Source organism: Tympanuchus pallidicinctus, unplaced genomic scaffold (genome assembly GCF_026119805.1).
Source record: "Tympanuchus pallidicinctus isolate F22 unplaced genomic scaffold, pur_lepc_1.0 scaffold3, whole genome shotgun sequence".
Taxonomy (NCBI): Eukaryota; Metazoa; Chordata; class Aves; order Galliformes; family Phasianidae; genus Tympanuchus; species Tympanuchus pallidicinctus.
Genome location: NW_026294747.1, coordinates 15,376,606 through 15,397,599, shown reverse-complemented (window position 1 = coordinate 15,397,599; position 20,994 = coordinate 15,376,606). Strand labels below are relative to the sequence as shown.

Genomic DNA, 20,994 nt, shown 5'->3' with positions numbered 1-20,994 from the left:
ATTCACATTTCTCAGAAGGGGAGCATGGGAAGCAGTGATCTTCCCTTCTTACTTCCCCATTTATCTCTAGTGGCTCTAGTGTCCGATCTGTAGTGGTCCTGAAATTCATGAGAACGATGCAAGCAAAAGAAAAGGACATCACCGTTATCAAATGGATCTGAAGTGAAGTGAAAATGAGTGAGGTAGTGCTTTTCTTCCCATGTGCAGCCTGCAGAGGGTCAGGATTTGCTGTGTTGTGTTGCTCTGCCCCCAGCACGGGGCAGGACCGGCACAACCCACTCCTGCACAGCACACATGGGCAGTCAGTGTGCTGGCCATGTGATTCATTTTGCAATTTCTTGCAGGATTCTGTACAGCTAAGGATCCCATGTGTTTCTTTCAAGCTGGACAATAAATCTCTGGACTGTATTATTGAAGTCATTTAGCTTTCAGATGCTCTGAGTGAATCACTGAATGATTCATCTGTGGCAGTGGGGGGAATAGTTTAAGGTTGTGATGGTCCTTAATAGCTTTTTCCCAACCCTGCTGGGTCGTCTTACAGCAGGCAAAATAGGCAAAAATCTCCTTTGAGCAATCAAAAAGCAATCTAACAAGCTATTCTAAGAGGCTTTGTACTCCTAAGTGTGTAGACCTTTTCCAAAGGCCATCAGGGAACTGATGCTAGTCCCAGCTCCCTCCCTGCTCCTCAGAGTGCACTGTCCATCTGGGACCTGTTGGCTGGCAAAGCCACAGCCATGTGAATGAAAACGTGGCACAACTTCCAATGCTTATCCTGCCTGCCGCTCGTGGGCTTCAGAACTCATCAGCACTGCTGGATTGCACTTCTCAATTTTACTTTCTGTCTTCTGCACAGCGTGTGAGTGTGCAGAGCATCTCCCACTCCAGCTGCTGTATAGACAGAGGTCCCGCTTGCTCCAGTTCAGTTGTTGCTCAGTGCAGAGTGAGGAGCTGGCAGCTGTGCTGCATGCATGCGAGTTCCATACAGGTTCTGTATGGAGGCTTCTTAATCTCAGCCTCATTTTATCTTTTGGATAAGGCTGGGAGCTAAAGTTGTCAGCAAAGCTTTTCCCTATTAGCTCTTTCCTAAAATATTTCTTATGCTGTGTATGGTTTTACTTACCTCTTTGTCTAATTTTTTTTTTCCTCTGCCTTACAGCTTCTGACATGAAGAAAGATATAGACACTTTAATAACCCAGGAAAAAGCGGAGATCATTGCCAAGTATGAAAAGGTACCAGCCTTGTGCTTTTCCCCAGTACACTAGCTAAGGCTGGGGATATTTGGTCAGTGGGTCAAGCAAGGATACTTTGAAGAATTGCTGCAGCAGCCAAGCTCTTTCTGCCTACTTCTGCCTGCCCATCCTCTCTCACAGTCTCTTAGATCCCATATATGCTCCATACAGTCACAGAGGCCCTGGATTTCCAGTGCTTCTGTGTCCCTACTAAAGCTAGGATGGCCTGTGCCCGATTGCCCGACAGCACCGCCTGCTATGATGTACAACCCTTTTGACCCCATAGCAGTGGCACCTCTGATAAGCTGGATGGTTTCAACCTGTTGACTTTTCTGTTGATTGTGTTGCATTTTTTTCTCTCTAGAGCAGGCTTTGGTCTGTAGTGCTGTTGTTCTGTGCTTTCTAGCATACAGGTACTGGGGGGAACAGGATGCAGGCACTGGGGTATTTCCATTCCTGATGTGGCTCATTGACCTTCCTTCTGCTTTCAGGGCAGGCAGGAGGGAGCCACGATTGACCCGTGGGAAGATGCTGATTTCACGCTGTACAAAGTTACTGACCGCTTTGGGTTTCTGCAGTAAGTTCTCTCTTCTCTCCCACCCTCACCACACACACTGCTGTCCCCATGGTTAACATGTCACCCCTTGCTTTTCCAGTGAGCAGGAGCTGCCAACCCGCACCGCCTTGGAAGAGAAGGTGAGAGCTGTCAGCTTTGCCAGTGTGGGTACTGGGTTCTTGTAACTTCATCTGGGGAGGAGTGATCCTCGTTTTTAGTGATTTGAAGCTAGCTGAACCTGGATAGGGTTTTTTTTTGGTCAAGAAATGGCCCTTTTGGAAATGCTTTCTGCATGTTAAGCCTGCGTCTCTCCTTGTTTATACAATGCTTTTTTAATGACTGAGTATTGAAATTACCAGCTCTTGCAAACACCTCTGGGTTATTCCTGTCTCCTGTGAGAGGTGTTTGTATGCAGCTGAGTGTAAAGTTCAGCTGTCAGAAATTTAAACCAAAGGAGAAGGAAGTCCTTATCTTTCAGAAATTGTATTCTAGCTTTTTTCTTAAATTTGTCCTGTCTTTTTCCCCCCTCTCCCACCAGCAAAAGCAGCAGGAAATTGAACGTGTGGACAAGTGGCTGAAGATGCTGAAGAAATGGAGCAAATACAGGAACAGTGACAAGGTGAGGTGGGAAAAAAGAGCACATGCAAGGAGGTATGCTCTGGTGACTCCTCTGAATAAGTCAGGCTTTCAGAGAAAGTTAAGAGAGAAACCAGAGATAGATGGAAAATATTGACTAATTCTACCCGTTAGTTAGTCTTCAGTATTTCAAATCTTTCCTTAGATTTTACTGGCTTACCAGTAGAGGGAAAATTCTGCTCTGACTCAAATATGATGAGAAATCCTAATTGCAGCCTATATGTTTGTACTGACACCTGTGCAGGCAGGAGCACAGCAGATGTGTTTGTGTGCCCATCTGGGTCCCTGCTGCACACTGCAGCACCTGGGCATGGCATGGACAATGCAATGGGTACTGCTGATTTTCCCCCTGGTTTTCTCCCAGGGGTGAGAAATATCAGTCTAGGACATGACCTAAATTTTGGGTTTTGCTCCCTGCTTTGCCTGTGTGAAGCCCTTTGGCTGCTTGCTGAGCCTATTGGTGTTCACCCAGCTGTGGAGGCATTAACCTTCTGCTTTGGATTTGACTTTGTAAGTAAAGTGCAAACACCAGTGCAAAACCAAATTAATTTTAATGAATAATATTTGTAATAAATTCCTAGGACAAACCTCTTTAGGCAAAAAAGCCTCAAACCTGATGGCAGACTTCAGAGCTTTCTGAGCACAGAGGCACTGTGCCCTGACCTGCCTGCATTCAGAAGCTCCATGTGTTGGCTCCCTCAGCTTCCTCCAGAGGATGCTACCACAGCTGCTGGAGGCTGCAATGGGCAGCTTGGAAACAGAGCATCCTCTTCCCTCATCACTGGCAGCCTGGAGCAATTTGAAGTTCACCCAACCAGGGAACAGCAGTAGGCTCCTCTTCTGTTAAATAAAACCTTATTTTTGTTATAACAAGAATGGTACTGAAGATAAGCTTGGGATGTTTTAGTCCCTCTTCTCGTTTCAGTGCTATTATAATTATTTTCTTCGTCAGTGCTGTTCTGTGGGTGGCAAAAATGGAAGCTCTCCTGTGGCCTTGACTTCTCTAATTAGAACTTAGCATTAATTGTTCTGTGGCCTCGTGGACATAATACCAAATTCCAACAGTGTTCAGGGAATCCCAGCGGGCCCTGTTGTGTTTGGAGTGTGTCAAGCACACCTTGGCTCTCCTGTGTCAGCTCAGGTGGGCTAACAAGAAGTTCAGGTGCTGAAGGTGTACAGGATAAACCAACTGCTTTGGTCCTTTGTCCAAGCGACGGGATTCCCATGTCCAGCCCCAGGGTTGATCCTAGGAAGCACCAAAGAGCAGGATTTGTATGACCTGGCTGCTTGCTGACTTTCAGCTGAAGGCTGGAGAGGTGCTTGACCGGCCATCCAACAGCAAGCCACTCACGGGTCCCTGTGTCAGAGAATGTAAAGGAATAAATGGCATTGCTATTTATAACAGCCTGTGAACAGTCCCTCACTCCAGGACACAGAAGTGGCATTGTCCCCTGTAGGGCTTGAGCCCTGGCGCTCAGCGTCAGCCCCCCCAGCGGCTGAGGCACAGTGCTTGGCGGCAGCCTGGGAGAGCATGAAGCCGAAGAGCACAAAGCAGCTTTGAATCAGGCCTGGCAGCCTGCTGGCACTGCCGCAGGAAGCTCTGTGCTGCCGCTGTTACCATCAGTGCATGTATCAGAGCTACCCTGTGGAGCTCAGTGTGGAGCAGTAAGGAGCAAGACCTCGAGAAACACAGAAAAGTACCTTTACCTGGATGTGTTTTCCATCCCTGTCAGTCCCTTGCATGGAGCACACCACCATCTGCATTGCTGTTTTGGAGGAAAGATGCTGCAGTCTTAGAGCTGTACAGCCCAGTGCTTGATTGGCAGCACAGAAGCTGCCTGGAGGTTGGTGTTGTCATGAGCTGATGGCTGACACAGCTCAGGCGTGGAACTTAAAGGATTGTAAAGAAAGGACTCAGATTTCATCTTACGAAGAAATCCCTGAAGGGTGCTGAAGACAGGCGCCATCTCTTTGTCCTTGGTTTTGACACAGTCTGTTCAGAAGGACTCTGGACTCACTGTGCTACCATGTGTGATTTTCAGTGTCGGCATGGAGCTCTCAGGTTGTTGCCTTGGCTTGTCTGTTTTGGAATGGGCAGCTCACACCATTCCCAGCTCCAGAGTCACAGCAGCACAGGCTCCTGCAGTGTGCAACGAGTAGTACGGAAAACTACCAAAGCTGCCGCAGGAGCACCCACAGGGGCTTCCTGCTCTGCAGCCTCTGAGGAACGCTACACCCTCCCTGGGGATGCTGCCTGTCTCCAAGCCTGATTGACATTAGCTCAATTTCTAGCATGCATCCCCACCTGCTACCGTCCCCTGTCTACGTGATGTGGTTGCTGACTGTAAGAGACAGAGCCCTCAGCAGGCAGCCTCTGACATCCCCCTAGCCCAAGGTGGCCTGCCTGCACTTCAAATCACTCCTGGTATGATGTGTTTCAAGATGAGCAGCAGATAGGATTGCCTTAATGAAAGCAGTGCCCTGGGACTCCTCATGCTCAGCACCACGTCGGATCTGTTTGCAGAGCTGTTTTAGGCATGCTTTGCAGCACTACAACTTAATTCCAGAAGCACACACAAATGATACCAGCACCGTTCTAGCAGGGATGTGGTTAGGCTGATGTCACGGTGCTTGTTCCTGGCTGTACAAGCAGCCTTACTGACTTCACAGGGGAAATGATGTGGAAATAAATGAGTCCATGCTAAGGGCACAGAGTTCCACAGAGCCAACACGTGCCAACTTGCAGAGAAGTGTTGTGTTGTGTGGCTCAGGGTGCAGCACAGCAGTGATGGGGGATTTGTGCTCCATTCACTGCTGTTCTAAATCCATGTTATCACTTCTAGGAATTGCCCCAATGGTGCCATGTAAGCGTATGCACAGTAGTTCAAGGGGAAAATGCTACGCTGAGTGCTTCTTGATAGCAAGCTAATTTCTTCATTGTAGCTTTGAAATAACTGGATTTCAACCAGGAGTATAAGTCCTGGGGGACTGACAGCTGTGGAGATGATGTGATCTGTGCATAGCATGCACACTGCTTGTTGCATTAGGACTTTGGAGGGGGATGTCTTTGGCTGGGGATGTCAGGTTCTTAGCAAAGCCTGTCTGCACACAGTCATGGCCTTGTCTCTGTTAAAGGTCACTGAGGTGCTGGGTTCTTAATCCGATGCGTGCCGACAAAGCGGTTTAGGATGAATCAGGGCTGTGTGTTGACTGCCACAGACCCCCAGCAGGGAGTAATCAGCTCCTGCTAGGAACAGCCTGCAGACCTTTGTCATGGCAGAGTTGGGCCAAGTCTGGCTTCATCCCTGCTGTACTGCTTCCAGGAAAGGAAGGGGTTGTAGCAAATGGTCTCTGCCACAGCCACCACGTTGTCCTCATGATGTGCCTCAGGGCAGTCGAGATTCCCCTAGACACTGGGGTCCACTCCTCTGGTGAAAGCTGTGGAGCCATCACTTCAGCTCCCAGCACCTCCACTTGTGAGGTGCGATGGGGTTTGTTCTCCCTGCCCTCTTTGTGTCAGTCTGCTTGGGCTGTGGTCCTGGTGTTCTTTTCACAGCTGCAAGCATTGAGCAGTTTATTAGAGCCAAAAGATGGTGAGTTGGGAGGGTACTTCATTTTCATGCAGGGCAGCAGCTGCTGTCACCTGCACTCTGCTTCCCACATAATTGCTGCTGTTAATGATAACTTCCCTGTTTTCCTTCAAGTCTCATGACAAAGGAAAATTGCTCATTTTCCCTCTCCGTGATTCACAGCACTGAGGTTTTATCACTTGCACTTCTGGAAGTGGTGGGAGGAGGAAACCCTTTGGATAAATAGTAGAGAGGCATTTTAGTTCGTTTTCATCTCAGCATGTTTTGTAACTCCTTTGTTTCTGCTGCACTCTTGTGCAGAGAAAATCATTAGAGACATTTACTATATATGCCACACTTGTTAAAATATAACAATAACAGCTCTGAGAATTCAAAACAGAATAATTTTCTTCCCACAGAGCTGAGCTTGCTCTACCTTGGTGACTGTCAGCCACTCTTTCCTAATACTCTGGAAACAAACAAATCGTGGGATGATTGTTAACTAAATGGGTACATGCTCCATTTTTCTTCTTTCTGTCTCAGCTTATGCTTCACAAAGTTATAAGCCACGCTTTCATGGGCTCCTTGTTGCCCAGAAAGCTGGTGGATGCACTGTCCTGGGAGACATTCAGGGTCAGACTGAACTGGGGGTCTGAGCACCTATCTAGTGTAGATAACCGTGTTCATTGCAGGGGAATCAGACTAAATGGCCTTTAAAGGTCCCTTCCAGTTCCAATGATTCCATGATTCTATGATTTTCCTCTCCAGTTTGACTTTGATTGAGTGGTTCATGTAATTGCATTGTTCCACGTACATACTGTGGTTCTTCCTTGCTAATTTTGGCAGACCCTGAAGTAGTAACATACCCTAAAAGATGGGCCATCGCTGGGTGGTTGGAGGCCTCCCTCTGTGCACACATCTTGGTAGTTCTTTCCTGGTGTTAGCTGAGAGTCTCACAAAGGGCTTCTGTAGAGTATGGTGGTCTGGGGCGTGTGTAGGACCTTCAGAGCAAGTGAGACTGCCTGGAACAGTGAGCAGCAGATCTGGGGCAGGGACTGTGTTAAAAACTCTGGTGAGAAGAAAGGAAGCTGATGGTGTGGTGTGTGCCAGGAAGGAGAAGTGACTGCAGCAGATGTTCTGCTTAGCGCCAGGGATGCAAAGGCAACATTGCAGGTCCACGATGAGAAAACCTCCTGCTGATCTGCTGATCAAACCACTGTGTGGTTTGATGCTTCTCCTCGAGTTATGGCCCTTCTCTTGCACAAAGCTTATGGGAAAAGAGGGATTTGGGGGGAGATCAGATAAGTTTAAGCCAGACAGCAGGAATGGATTGTGCTCAGTGGGGCATAGAGCTGCTGCTCTGCCCTGTCCTATAGGGTCCTTCAGTCCCTTTAGGGGACTCAGGAGATCCCTGCATCCTAACATAAGCCCCTGCAGCTGGAGCCTGGGCCTGTGCAGCCTTGGGGTCCCCAGGAACCTGGAAGAATGCTGCAGTTGGTTCTGTAGTGCAGCTGCAAGATGTTTCAAGGGGGTGGGATGAGTGCAAGCATGGAAAATATTCAGACATAAAGCTTTTTTTTTTTTCTTTTTAAGTTCTTTTAATGGGAGAAGTCAGGGATGGAACAAAAAGCTCTTTTTTCTGTTTCCTATTGAAATGTAATAGTCTGTTCAGAGAAAGAGGGCCTTATGACAAGAAAAAGGAAAGAGGCATCTGTGAAAGGCATAAAGCGAACACATGGAGTTAGAAGTGGGGACACTTGCACGTTTGTTTGATCCCTGTCCTTGCTTGAGGGATACATGTGGGCTGTTATCTTCTCCAGCACGAGAGCCCTTGGTGTAGCCTGTCAGTTGCCTTCAGGTGTTGCTGTGGACGCATCTCTGTCTTGTGTGAGGGCTCTCCTCTCCAAGGGGAAATGTATCTCCTAGTCCTTGAGGATCCAGGAAAAAGTGGCCGCACCAGTTCAGACCAAAGGCTTGCAAAGCCAAAGGTACTGCTTCTGGTTCCAGGAGACATCGAGAGGAGGAGTCCAAGGGCAGGTTGACTAGGAGAAATGTAAAAGCTACACCTACAACAGGGATGGTCTGTGCCCAGCTCTTCTAGAGAGCTCAAAAGCATGAAATGTGCCTGGATTTTGGCTAAATAGATGTCTTTGATGGCTGCAGGTGCCCAGCCCACTCATCAGACTGGAAACGCCTCTCTGTACAAGAACAGACAAGAGGGCTGCTGCTGTGCCATGTGAGCACAGCTGTTCTGCAGCACACTAACAGTGCATGCCCTTTCCTTGCGGCAGATGTGTCGGCGAGTGTACAAAGGCATTCCGCTCCAGGTGCGAGGCCAGGTCTGGTCACTGCTGCTGGACGTTGAGAAGATGAAGAAGGAGAATGAAGGAAAGTATGAGGTACGGAACCAGCACAGGAGCGAGTGGGGAGGGAGGTGCCTGGGCTGCTGTGGGAGGGCAGGGTGGACCAGTAGCGGACCCACTAAGGACACGGGAATCTGCATCTGCGATGGGCAGGGGGGGAAGCGGGGGATCCCTGTGGGGAAGCTTTTGGGGATAGGGAGGGTGCGACGTGCGCTGGTGGCTGGGCTGAATCCCTGCAGTGACCTGCTGAGAACTCTGAGAAGGAAAGGCTTAAAGTTAGCAAGGGCTGAGAAAGGAGGATAAACTCTTTATCTATGTGTTTGTCAGGTTGGGGACTGCTGGCCAGCTGCTTCCCCAGTGTGCTGCTCCCACGTGTTCTGTGCCGGCAGCTGGTGAAGGAGCTATTGGTGTTACTGCATCTTTGGGAACGAGAGCAGACAGCTCAATGAAGTTGCTGGCTGTGGTTCCCCAAGCTGCCGGTCTGTGTAGTAGCCCAGAGCACTTGGAGCAGGTAGCCACTAGGTGTAGGTGGTCCAGACCTCTCTGTGGGCTTCAAAATGTTACTCATTGCACTGTGAAGTATGCAGCAAGATCAGAAGCCTTGAACCATTCTATAAAGGGTTGCTAGTCAAGAAAGCCAATTACAGTGGGGTGAGGACAGTCTAGAAAGCCTTTTGATTAGTTTTTAACTTAGGTATTCAGCTGGAAGTTGTTGGCAAGCATTGAAATGGCTTGCATTGAAGTAGCTGGTGTATTCCTTTTATCTTCAGTCATTATTATAGCAGTACTATCTTGAAAGTCTCTATTAAAAATCAATTTCCATTCTTTCTTCTGCAGATAGGAGCAAGGTCCTTCTTGCATTGCTTCCAACCAGAGCTCTTCATCCTGCAGACTTTTCTGTGGATTCCTTGGTATCAAATAAGCAATTTCTGTGGTGTGCACTGAACAGAAATTCAAGCAGTGGTGCTTGCTATATTTCTTCTTTTTTTCACATCAATCCTTAAGGCTGCTTTATGCTGCCTGGCTTCTTTTCCTACCTCGTTTCACAATTAACTTGCATTAGCATAGCTCAGACCAAGCAGGCTCCTTTGCAGTAGGGGTGGCACACGCTTTCCTAGCAGACCTCAGCTTGCCTTAAGAGCCTGCAAACGTTTCTCATAATGGTGAGCACTGGGGTGCTGCAGAGGCTGTTGCCTTTTGGAGGCAGAAATTAAAGTTCCATTTCCAGGAGGTGCAGGCGCTTCTAAAATCCCTGCCTATTACACAGGATGAGGCTAATTCTTATTACAGTCAGTCAAGCATGGATGTTAATAGTGAAGTGCTGCCGGGATGGATTCACATGAGGGGGTGCGGGGAACATGGGTTGGGATCACAGCAATAAGCAGGGATAATGAAGCTGCCTATAATAACGTAGTTTCTTATCATGCTCCCTCCCAAGAAGCTGGTGCTGTGCAGGCAGGGAAACGATCCAGAGAAATGAAAGTCACAAGGAGTTTATCTGTGCTTCAGAGGAGAGTCTGCAGTAAGCAGGAGCTTCAGGATTAATAGGCTTTGCTGTACTCAACCCCCCTAAAAGCTCGTCTTAATCCTCCTCCTCTTTGGTGCCACCTGCCGCTAGCAATTATCTCTCTTGTTAATTAGCTCCAGAGGCACATCCTGGTGGAGGGATTTTGCTTTCCGAAGGGACTGAGTCAGCCTCAGCCCATTGGCCTCCAGAGACTGGCCCCATGGCTGCTGCATCCTTTTGGGGCAAACGGTGGTAGAAACACATCCTGTGTGCCTTGAGGATGACCCACTGGGAGAAGTCAGAAGATGCCAAAGTACAGTTAGTTATAGGCTTTGAGAGAGATGTCTGTGCTGTTGTGATAGGGAAAACTGGAGGGAAATGTGGGAAATCTGAACTCAAGTGACAGATGTGTGTGAGCCATTGTGTTACTTCAGGCAGACTGTGCGTTGTGAAGGGCAGGGAGAAGTGCTGGAAGTACAGGATTTAATGCCGTGAGATGATAGCATTTATCTGATCATCATTTCATTGTCATATTTGCTACCTTGCCTTGTCTGGTGCAGGCAATAATTCAGAAGCAGCACTGTGCTGTTGCTCCTCCCTACAGTTGCTTTCATGGTTAGACTAAAAATTCCTGAGGGAGCGTTGGCTGTGCCTGGCCCCACTGTGCTGGATTAGTGCCATGGGTTGGGCAGGGCTGGTGGGCATTGCTCCAATACCTCCCGAGCACCGACAGGCGTAGGGTATCACCACCTCATTAGGAAGTCTGTCCCAGTGTTTGACCACCCTCATGGTAAAGAATTGTTTCCTGATGTCTGTGTGTCCACTCTTGAACTCCAGAGTGCACTCTTTATTCAGGTGGGCTTAGCTTTCAGTCTAGTTTGCTTTTGGTTTTTTGTGGTTTTTTTTTTTGCAGTGGACTTTAGTCCTTTCTGTGTAACACTGCCTTAAATGATTAGCTAGCATAGGGGAATGTGAGGATTCTGTTTTGAGCTTAGATTCAGGTCTGGACTTAGCCAGTTCCTTAAAATTTGCAGCGATCCAAGAAATTATCCCAGAACTACTGTTCTAGGATTCCTCAAAATTAACATGATTCTCTTCTGCATGGGGAGTAAGGATCACTTTCCAGAGGAGTTGAAGTCTCAGTACTTTGGACTTCATTATGACTGAGCCTCTGAAGAGCTCAGTGTTGTTGGCAAACATGCATCTGTTTGTTTGCTTTGGGTGTGCATCATTCCTCAAGCACCAGCAGAGGACTTGAAGCTTTGTTACAGCCCAGAGAGAGTGCCAGGCTGGGTGCCATGAAGAATCCTGTGTTGTGGATGTAGGGGCAAGCAAGAGGCTGCACAATGGGATGAGCCAAAGCAGTGCTATCTCTGTGCTTGCAAGGGGTTTTGGGGCTGGTAAGATGTGCTGGTCCACGTCCTGCTGTGCAGGCACACGTGCTGCTGAGCTACAGTTGCTCTGCCTCGGTGGGAGGGCAAGCTTGTGTTCGGTTTGGTCGCTGTTCTTCATCCCTTCACCCCCAGGTCACTGCTCGCTGCTGGGATCGCTCCTCAGTGGCTCTGCATCTCACAGGCTGCCACTTCTACCGCGGGGAGATGGCTGCACATCAAGCGGTGCAGGCTTAGATGATGTCTGACCCCTTCCTCTTGTCTGCCACTCTCCCTTCCAGCAAATGAAACAACAGGCAAAGAGCTGGTCCTCAGAAATCAAGCAGATAGATCTGGATGTTAACCGCACCTTCCGAAACCACATCATGTTTCGGGATCGCTATGGTGTGAAGTGAGTACCGCTTGAGGGGCACATGACAAGGCTTGGGCTGCGGGCATTGGATTCAGCTGTTGAGCTCTCTTTTTGGGCAGATCCACCTTGGACCATGCTCAGCCCCAGTTCTGGAGCCTGGCACATCAGTCTGTTGTGGTGCTTTGGCCGTGGAGGTGCTGGGCTTGCAAGTGCAGAGGGCTTGTGGGGAGTCCCTGTGGAGCAGGATGAAACGTACGTGGCCTCTGTGATGGATGGGTTTGGAGAGGTGCCCTACATACAGTGTGCATACCATATGCACTGTACTGCATATCCATACAGTGATGACTCCCTTAGCAGAGACAGAAGGGAGAAGCCTCCTAATGGAAAGGTGACATTGTTTCCCCTGGGATTAAAGCATTTGGTGCCTCAGTGGCTTCCAGACTACAGGAAAACCATTACCCCCCTTCCAGACCTGACACACAGGTGTGTTGAGCTCAGTTTGTATGGGTGGCACATTTTAATGTCCTTTCTTTCTCTGCAGGCAACAGGCATTGTTCCACGTCCTGTCGGCATACTCAGTGTACAACACTGTAAGTAGTAAGCTAATCCAGTTACGGTGAAAGCCTTGTCCTGATACACGTATATACATCCAGCAGCTGTGTGTATCTCAGGCAGAGTCATGTCAGCTGAAGTTCTGATGCTGGTGTGCATGGACTGCTGTGATGCTTGGGCAGAATAGGTCTAAACTGGCTGCTGAGTGCACTGCCTCCATTGCAAGGAGGCACAAGTGACTTCAGGTGGCAGTCAAAGGAACAACTGCTCACTGATCTATCTCACAGGTCTGGCATCCTTAAAATCTTGGGTAAACCTTTGGAAGATGTTGTTGAGCAGATAGCTCAAATTCAAAGGGCTTTTTAAAGGCCTGGCTCAGAGCGGGGCTCTTGTTTAAGTCTGGGAAAAAGAGGGAGAATGGTTTGTGTGCTGGTTTTAACCATCATGTGGAGTGCCTGGAAATCTTAAAGCCTTGCAGGTGGGATGGTGTAGACCATATGGCAGACACTGTAGGCATATGGGAACTGTAAACTGGAGAATAAACAGTAAATACCTGAAAACTGGGACAGAACTTAGAGGAGAATGTGAGATGCAGGCAAGCTGGGTTTCTGATAACAGAGGGGCCCAGGATCCATGTGCTCCCATCTCCAGGTCTTCCCCACGTGCCCCTTTTCGCCAGTAACAAATCATGAGAGTCTGATAGGGTTGCAGAGGGAGCCACAGGCAGCATGCAGCACGTGTGCCCCTTGCTCTTGCAGGAGGTGAGCTACTGCCAGGGGATGAGTCAGATCGCAGCCATCCTGCTGATGTACTTGAATGAAGAAGATGCATTTTGGGCACTGGCACAGCTTCTGACCAACCAGAAGCATGCGATGCATGGTAAGGATGGCCGGGATGTGGGCAGCAACTCTTGCTGTGGGGCTTGCTGAGAGGAGGCTGTAGTCTGCTGTGTAATTTGGCCAGGAGAGCCTTGTTTCTCCTTAGGTACTTGCTTAAAGTGAGCATGGCTTAATTACATGGCTGCATAAACTGAGCATAGAGGTGAGCTCTGCTGCAGGCAGACAGGCTCAAGAGAAGAATGTAGTTTATCAGCACCAGCCTCTAGTGCTCTATAATTAATGCAGTTATATAGGTGATATCTCCCCTCCAAGTGCTTTGCCCTTGGCAGTCATTTAACTCAAGCTTACAGGTTTATAAGAAGTCTAACAGAAGTACATCCAAGAACACTGCACAACACTTTGGTTTCAATATGCCATGAGCTACATGCCCTTAAGTTTCTGTGAAGATGCAATTCCACTGAATGGGTTGTATTATTTTGGTTCAACCACATTAAAGTTCCTTTCATCTTGTGGTTAGCAGTCATTTGTGCACAGAGGGCAATTTCAGGAGCAAGCGGCCAGGCCTGATGGTCTGACAACTGTGGATGGCTCTGTGAAGAAGCCTACACCCAGCCTGGTCTAGCTTTGACACTCCCTGCTAAAGCAGTGCTTTCTCTATGATTCTATGGTTTTCGGGTGCAAAGCAGGAAGAAGCTTGTTGTAGGCTTGCTGAGCACATCTCCTTCCAGATAGCAGGCTTGTGCTGCATCCTTGCTGGCACAGCTGCACAGGGGATAAATGTCTACAACATGAGGCTGCCCCATGACCCCTCCTCCCAGCTCCTCTAATTTTTTGCTCTTGTCTTTTTTTGCTCAGGTTTCTTTATTCCCGGGTTCCCAAAGCTGCAGAGATTTCAAGCTCATCACGAGCAGATTTTAAGCAAACTCTTTCCGAAACTGAAGAAGCACATGGTATCTCTTTGTTATCAATCCTTCACAAAGTCACATTTAATGGCAAAGCAAGTAGCGTGATGCTCTGCCAAACGTATGCGCAACTGAACGTAATTCTAACCCTATGCTTCAGCCACACAAGGGCAAGCAGTGAAGCTGTTTTTTCCATGAATCTTGCTGAGGGGAATGGCTACCATTTGCTTGCTGGTTGTCATGGGTGCAGGGACTGCTAAAGTCTGAAGGCTGCACAGGTTGAGCAGCTGGCATGACATTCAGAGGCTGGAGGGGTGTCTACAGGGCATGTCAACTGTGGTCGAAGGCTGCGGAGACTGCTTTGTAACACCTGCTCCCTTTTTCCCCCCCTTGCATTTGCTTTAGACATTCAGTATTCATTGGTCAGGCTGCTAAGAGCTTCTGGTGCTCCCAGGGGTTCGGTGGCTCAGCTCCAGGAACAGCTATCCTCTGAGACAGCTTCTGTCTCTTGCTGCCAGAGGGCCAGGCCCAGCCATGCCAGTGGAACAGAGCCAGAACGTGTTTTCACTTAATTACAGCCACTGGGGAGAAAAAATGAGCGGGAGGTGGATGGCATAAACTCAAATAACTCTGCCTAGGGTTGAAGGTTTCGGAGGTGGAGTTAATGGGGGGGGCCAAAGAGGAATGAGCACAACTGGCTGGGCTCTGCAGGTGTGGGTTTGCTTGTGGGATGCTTGGGGTTCCTCATTTCTGTGTTCTCCAAGAGGGCAGGATGGGAATCGCTATGGAAACTCCAATGTTGATCTCTATGGAGTACATGGGTTTGGTGGGTTTGGTTCCTGGGAGCTTTCCGTAAATCCCCGGAGCAGAGATTAAGGCAGAAAAGCTCTTAGGAATCATTCCCTGAAGTTGTGGCGTGGCTGGAGCCTGGCAGGCTGTAGATAAGTCCCACAGATTGCTCAAGCTGAAACGCGCGTCTCTGCTTACTGTCTCATCCTAGGACAAGGAGCAGATGACGACAGGGATTTACACCACCAAGTGGTTCCTGCAGTGCTTCATTGACCGGGTGAGAACCCCGTGGGCTGCGTTCTGCTCTGCCACCTGTGCATGCCAAATCTGTCTGGGTTTTCTGCTCGCTAACTGTGGAAAAAAATCACATTATTTTAAATTTCTTTTAGTGATATATAAGGCGGAATATTATGCATACTCTCATAAGGCAGAAAATTCGACAGTGGAGAAGCTAAGAAGCTAACTGCCTGTCATTCACAGAGAGTGACAAGCATCCTCCAGCAGCCACATGCGTGGGGAGAACCGTTCTTCCTCCCTGCTCTACTGCAGCCCTGTGAAGGCAATTAACATCACTTGGGCTCTGGAAACATGTATGGGGAAGAGCTTGAGGCATAAACCTGAACAAATTGCACTACAGCAGTTGCACATCAATTAGTAGACCATACACTGGAGACGTGAAAGCATGAGAAAATTACCTTGATGTGTCCAAGGCCAAGCCAAGACTGCCTTATTTTTTGGGCAGCCTTTTGTTTGCACACATAAACAACAGATCAAGAACAGCTGACATTTAGCACGTCTGTGTGTCCACAGTCTCAATTTTCTGCTTCCTTGCCTCCTGTAAAGCAGAGGCTGGCCTCCTGGGAGTGAGCTCAGATGTGTGCATGCAGAGCCTTGTTGTCACTACAAGCTGTACAAAATGCAGAATTCCCTTAGCAACAGCTGTACAAGAGCTGCTGAGATCAGTTGCACCGAACTCTGGAGAGCAGGTGTAGTATCCTAAAACCAAACTTTAATGTCACAGTCAGACCAGTATGAATTTCATTAGTGGTGATGTGCCATAAATGCTGGCTGACATCCCTGGGAGATGCTCTATCATTTTGAATACAAGTTCACTCCTGTTTGTCAGAATGGGACCTGGTGTTGATAGAACCTTTTGCTGACGTTGAAAGGAGGTCCATCAAAAGCTATCAGGTTTGTTAGCTTTAAGCCAGAGATTACAAAATAAGGGTTTGCATTACAGTCGCCTTACTGTGGGGTGTGTTTCAGTGCAAGGGGACACAGTCACACTGCTGACCTCTGTGCTGTCAGCCTGTAGTGTCACTACCTTGGTGCTAACAGGATGCTTTATGTTTATGTTGAGAACAGACACCTTTCACCCTCACCTTGCGGCTGTGGGACATCTACATCCTGGAGGGAGAGCGGGTCCTGACAGCCATGGCTTACACCATTCTCAAGCTGCACAAAAGTAAGTGTTTTGTGTGATGGGCAGGCAGTGAGCAGAGCACGAGCTGCCACGTAGCTGCTAACCAAGGGATACGGTGCACGGGTTAGCCTAAGCTTGTGCTGCCATCCAAAGGCAGTGGTTTGCTTCTGGCTGGAACAACTTCTGCACGGCCGCTGCCTCCAGAAAATTTTAATTCTGATGGCAGACAGCAGTTTCAGCCTGGCTTTGAAATTTATCTGTGCTCGGAGGAGTGTGAGGAGCATGTAGTGTGGGGTATATCAGTGCCCCATTCAGTCCCTGCCTGCGGGCATGGGAGGCGGCCATTGGGCTTTCTCATGGAGCTTTTTCTCCTCCTAGAGGTATTGAGGAGAACTTGCAGAAATGGCCCTTAACTCGTGTACTGTCCTTCATAGGCCCTCACCCCACCGTCAGCCGCCAGCCCCTACTGCTGAGCTGCTGCCCAGAGGAAGTGGAGGGGCGGCATGGCTGGCATGCACAGCCCCAGCTCTTCAGCATGAAAAGAAGGGCATTAGGACACCTGGCCCAGTGGATTTCACACTTCACCTAGTCAAAACCAGAGCAACGCACCCAGTACTTGTTGACTTTCCAAAACAGAGCTGTGGAGTCAAGCCGAGCCCCTGCTCTGACCCTGCTGTGTTCTCTGCCCTTCCCCAGAGCGCTTGCTGAAGATGACGCTGGAAGATCTGCGGGAATTTCTGCAGGAGAAAATTGCTGCGTCGCTGCAGTATGAGGATGACGCTGTCATAGACCAGCTGCAGGTGTCCATGAGTGAGCTGCGCAAGATGAAGTTTGACCTCCCCCCCCCTGGTGGGTAGAGCCACCAGCAGCTCCCGTGTCCCCCTGTTCCCCTTTGATTACTTATATATTTTTAATATATTTTCTTAATTTCTTATTTTTGATTTTTCCCTTATTCATATCATCGCTCCCTCTGGTGCAGCCAAGCCTGACGAGTTCCCTCGCAGACCCCTGGGCCTGGAGCTCTCCCTCAACCCTCTGGACATGAAGGCCAGTGCGGCAGCCAATGGCCAGAATGGGCTGCTGGGTGAGCACCCCTGTGACAGGGGCACCGCACAGCCTCCCAGCCACCAGGGGACGGCCGTCAGGACTCCCGATGTGCCAAGCAGCCAGGCCCATGAAGCAGCTGACAGCCATCCACATCTCCCGTACAGCGAGGGGCAGCCGACAGAGGATGTGGCACAGTGGCAATCTCCAAAGCCGAGCGAGATGCAAGCCTTCCCCACCAGCCTGGAGGATGCTGTGAGGAGTGGGGAATCCACCCTGCACACTGGACATGGGGTTGAGCACGAGGAGCATCGTGAGCTGCACCACGAGTCGCCCAGCTTCACTCCCTCCCTGTGCAGCTCCGTGGGCTCCTTCCACCCTGCGTCGAACGCTCCTGTGGACACACCAGCTGGGGAGGCCCAGCCGCCTGAGCGGCATTCCAGCATGGACCACACGGCAGATCCTGCTGCTTGTGGGCCACCTGAGGAACAACAAGCATCCTCCCTGCGTGGGGAGGAGGCCACAGCACTGCAGAGGGACATCCCTGAGGATATGGGCGAGACGCAACATGGAGTGATACTGATGAATGGAATGGACTCAAAGGCCTCACTGCCCAAGTCGGCGTCCACGGGTGAGCTTGGTGGCCTGCAGCAGGGCACAGAGATGGCGCTTGAGCGAGGCTTCGCTGCCCTAGGCTCGCTTGCCCCGGGCAGGCCATCGGGCAGCAGCACGCCTGTTCTGTCAGAGAGCGTGTCACTGGCCAGGGGGAACAGCCTCCATACCGTGGTGAAAACCACCACCCGCCTGCATGTGGCGCATGTGACTGAGCAGGACTTGGCAAACAGAAGGCAGGTGGCACTGCCCTGGCCAGAGGCCGCCCATCCCCTGGCTGCCAGCTCCCTGCTGCCTTCTGCCAGGTCAGACATGGGGGCGGTCCAGCAAGGCACCCAGAAACCGCCGAATGCACTGAAAGCACCGCGCCCACCCCTGAGCCCCAAACCAAAACTTCCCCCACAGGTTTCCAAATCCCTGTCGGAGAACAGCTTCAGCCCAGACTCTCATCCCGCTGCACGGCTGCCCAAGTCGGTGACATTTTAGTGGGGTGTGGGACTGAGCTGGGGGCCGGAGTGGCACCAGCCCCACGATGCCCTCAAATCGGCTGTGCCTGCCTGTGGTGTCCCATAGAGCTGTGCTTTGGTACGAGAGCCAGGGCTGCAGAGCCCAGAGCCACCAGCAACCTCCGCTTTGGTTTGCATCCATGGTTTCCTTTCTATGGACAGAAGTGCTTGTGTTTGGGTTCATTTGGGGAGAGCAGCAGAGCTGGTTAATGTGTGCTCTTCGCTGCCTGCCCCCTCGCAGCATGGAGCTCCAAGGCTCAGGGTGGGTGCAGTGATGGACATAAGGCAGTGGAGTACAAAATACTTAGCAGGAGGCTTTCCTTCCTCTGTAGCAGTAGGCCTTTATTTCTTTTTCCAGACCTGCAGGAAGCAGCAGCCCTTCAGATGGGGCTGGAGCATGCCAGTAGGCAAGCACCACTGCCCAGCAGTCTATGCAAGTCCCTTCCTCCTGGTAGTCCCTTTCCGTGCCCCTGGCTGCACTCCCAGAGAGGAGGTGTTAGCAGCTGGTGGTGGTGAGCTCTGGCTGTGACCCCAGCAGAGGACCCTTCATGTTCTCCAGGTGATGAGGATGGTGGTGAAAGTTGAGCCTGGGTTGCAGGTCCAGAGCAGCAAGCAGGCTTGCTGCCTTAAACTGACCGAAGGGGAGAATTGGCTGCTGCCCTGGTGAGCCTGAGGGCACCGTTTAGCTGCAGTGCAAACCCCCATCACGCACCTTGCCTTTGCCCATGAGCTGCTGGAGGTGTGTGTTCATGTCTCATTGTGGTGCCCAGGTTGAAGCCTGCTTGTGCCTGAACAAGTAAAATTTCAGGGTGGAGACACCACAGAAGCTAGGAAGAGGGAGCACACGGCCCCCAATTTTTCTTTGTCCTAGTTTAACCCAGCCAGAAATCAGCAACCAAGAAAGGAAACCTGGGAACGGAGGTTTGGAAGTTGATGCCCTAATGCATCGCCACAGGACAGATGCCCCTGCATCTATGTGCAGTGGAGAGCCCTACAGTCCTGTCCTTTTCCCACTTTCCTTGGGACCACGTGGGATCCAAGCCAATCCCTGCCTTCAGCACTTCTTTTTCAAGCAGCACTGTGTCCCCAGGATGTCACCACCTGACTGGAGGTGCACAGGGAGCAGGGCAGCTCACCCCACTGAAAGAACCGAGCCAAACCCATGTGCCCAGCACACAGCAGCTCGTTGTGAAGGGATTTCAGCAAGAAGGGGAGCAGCAGGAAATGAGCTCCAGGCCAGACGAGTGGTATGTGACAGTGCTTTGTGGCAGAGGGGATGGGGATGTCACCTTTTGGACAGCGGGTGAGACCACTGCCTGTCCCTCCAATGGCAGACATGGGCCAAAGCTCCTCTAAGATCTAAAGGAGACTTTTGAAACCTAGTTTTCATCTCTCATTTTCATCTCTCAGGCTGCTGCACCATAGCAAAGCCTACCCAGAGACTAGGAGAAAACATCCACTGAGTCCCTTTGGGTATTTACCAGGTTGTGCATGTGCTTTGTGCACGTTGTCAGTAGAGCTGTGGAAGGAGCCTGCTGCTGCTTCTGCAGCCCTGCTCTGCTCCAGACCTTGTTCCCTGCCCATCTGTGCAGTTGCAGGGCTGACCTCACAGCTACTCTGCCAAGTGCTGCCAGGGGCACGCAGTGCTGTTGGTGAAGCACTTAGAAGTGCTGTATGGATGCTCAGTAGTTGTGTTTTAACACACCATGGGGAAGAGGTGGTTAGGAGGTTAAGGCAAAAGTGCTTCAATTGGTTTGATTGGTGTGTTCATCAGTAATCGTGCAGCGGTGAAAGCTGTTAGTGTGCTACAGTACCTGGGCAGTATATCAGGACAGGCAGCAATTGCCTTCCATAGCAGCTATATCCTGCCTGGACAGGGGCTAGAAGTGCCCCAGGGGCTGCCGAGAGCCAGCAGCACGCACTGCTCTCTGGGTGCTGCCTCCCTTCCAGCTGCTCTCGCTCCAGTGTGTGTCCCAGTGCCGTCCTCACCCGCTCCATCCCATAGCAAAGCCATTGTGACTGTGAGCAAACTCAGGAAGGAGCTCCCAGCTCCTGGCCCTGCCGAGCTGCCCCGCTGCAGGCTGTGCTGTTCCCTGGCCCAGTGCGTGGCGCAGGTGCGGTGTGGGCAGCAGCAGAGCTGCAGGGCCCAGTGCCAGGGACAGACCTGGTTCCCTGTCCTCACACCACAGCCGTGCGGGGCCCAGCGCTGGAGGCCGGGGCTCGGCCGTGCACTTTGACAGCCCTGCTACCGTTGGCTTTTGTTTTACTTGCTATTCTTGTTTACAGCGTGGAACGCTTCCTCCGTGACTCTTTCTAATGTATTATAATTATTACTTTAAAAAATATATCGATGTCTGTGGTTGGTTTTTTTGTTTGGTTGGTTTGTTTCGTTTTTTTGTAAGGAAGCTAGATGAAAAAAAAAGAAAGTCAGTCGTTCCTTTTAGCTGTGATCCAGAAAGACTATGCATAGTGCTCTGTTTGACATGGTGGTAATAGTGAAAGGTTAGTGTAAAGCTGCTTTCCCCCCCTCCCCCCCCAGTGCTTCCTTGCAGCAGCCGTGTTAGAGGCAGGAGGAAGGGCTGGGCTACTCATAGGTGAACGTGCAGATGGAAAATCGCTCCAGTTCTGGGGCAGGGCCTGGTGCTTCCCTGATGCGTGCAGAAGTGTGAGCTTCCGTGTGTGCAAACAGTGGAGACGTTAGCTGAAGCAGCAGTCGTGGCTGG

The 20,994-nt window shown here is 50.4% G+C and overlaps 1 protein-coding gene across 8 annotated transcripts in view; it reads left to right on the top strand.

The window, feature by feature from the left end:
- The window catches only part of LOC128086359 (USP6 N-terminal-like protein), a 66,955-nt gene extending 46,315 nt beyond the window's left edge, over nt 1–20,640 (top strand). For all 8 annotated transcript variants that reach the window (XM_052694929.1, XM_052694921.1, XM_052694924.1 and 5 more), the window contains 13 exons: nt 1,157–1,230; nt 1,722–1,807; nt 1,887–1,926; nt 2,325–2,405; nt 8,283–8,390; nt 11,534–11,643; nt 12,146–12,194; nt 12,915–13,035; nt 13,851–13,945; nt 14,898–14,963; nt 16,052–16,151; nt 16,806–16,958; nt 17,089–20,640. In XM_052694929.1, coding sequence (XP_052550889.1) covers nt 1,165–1,230; nt 1,722–1,807; nt 1,887–1,926; nt 2,325–2,405; nt 8,283–8,390; nt 11,534–11,643; nt 12,146–12,194; nt 12,915–13,035; nt 13,851–13,945; nt 14,898–14,963; nt 16,052–16,151; nt 16,806–16,958; nt 17,089–18,251 — 2,238 coding nt within the window. In that variant the 5' untranslated portion in view covers nt 1,157–1,164 and the 3' untranslated portion in view covers nt 18,252–20,640. The remainder of the gene's footprint in view (nt 1–1,156; nt 1,231–1,721; nt 1,808–1,886; nt 1,927–2,324; nt 2,406–8,282; nt 8,391–11,533; nt 11,644–12,145; nt 12,195–12,914; nt 13,036–13,850; nt 13,946–14,897; nt 14,964–16,051; nt 16,152–16,805; nt 16,959–17,088) is intronic.
- The last annotated feature ends 354 nt before the right edge of the window (nt 20,641–20,994 follow it).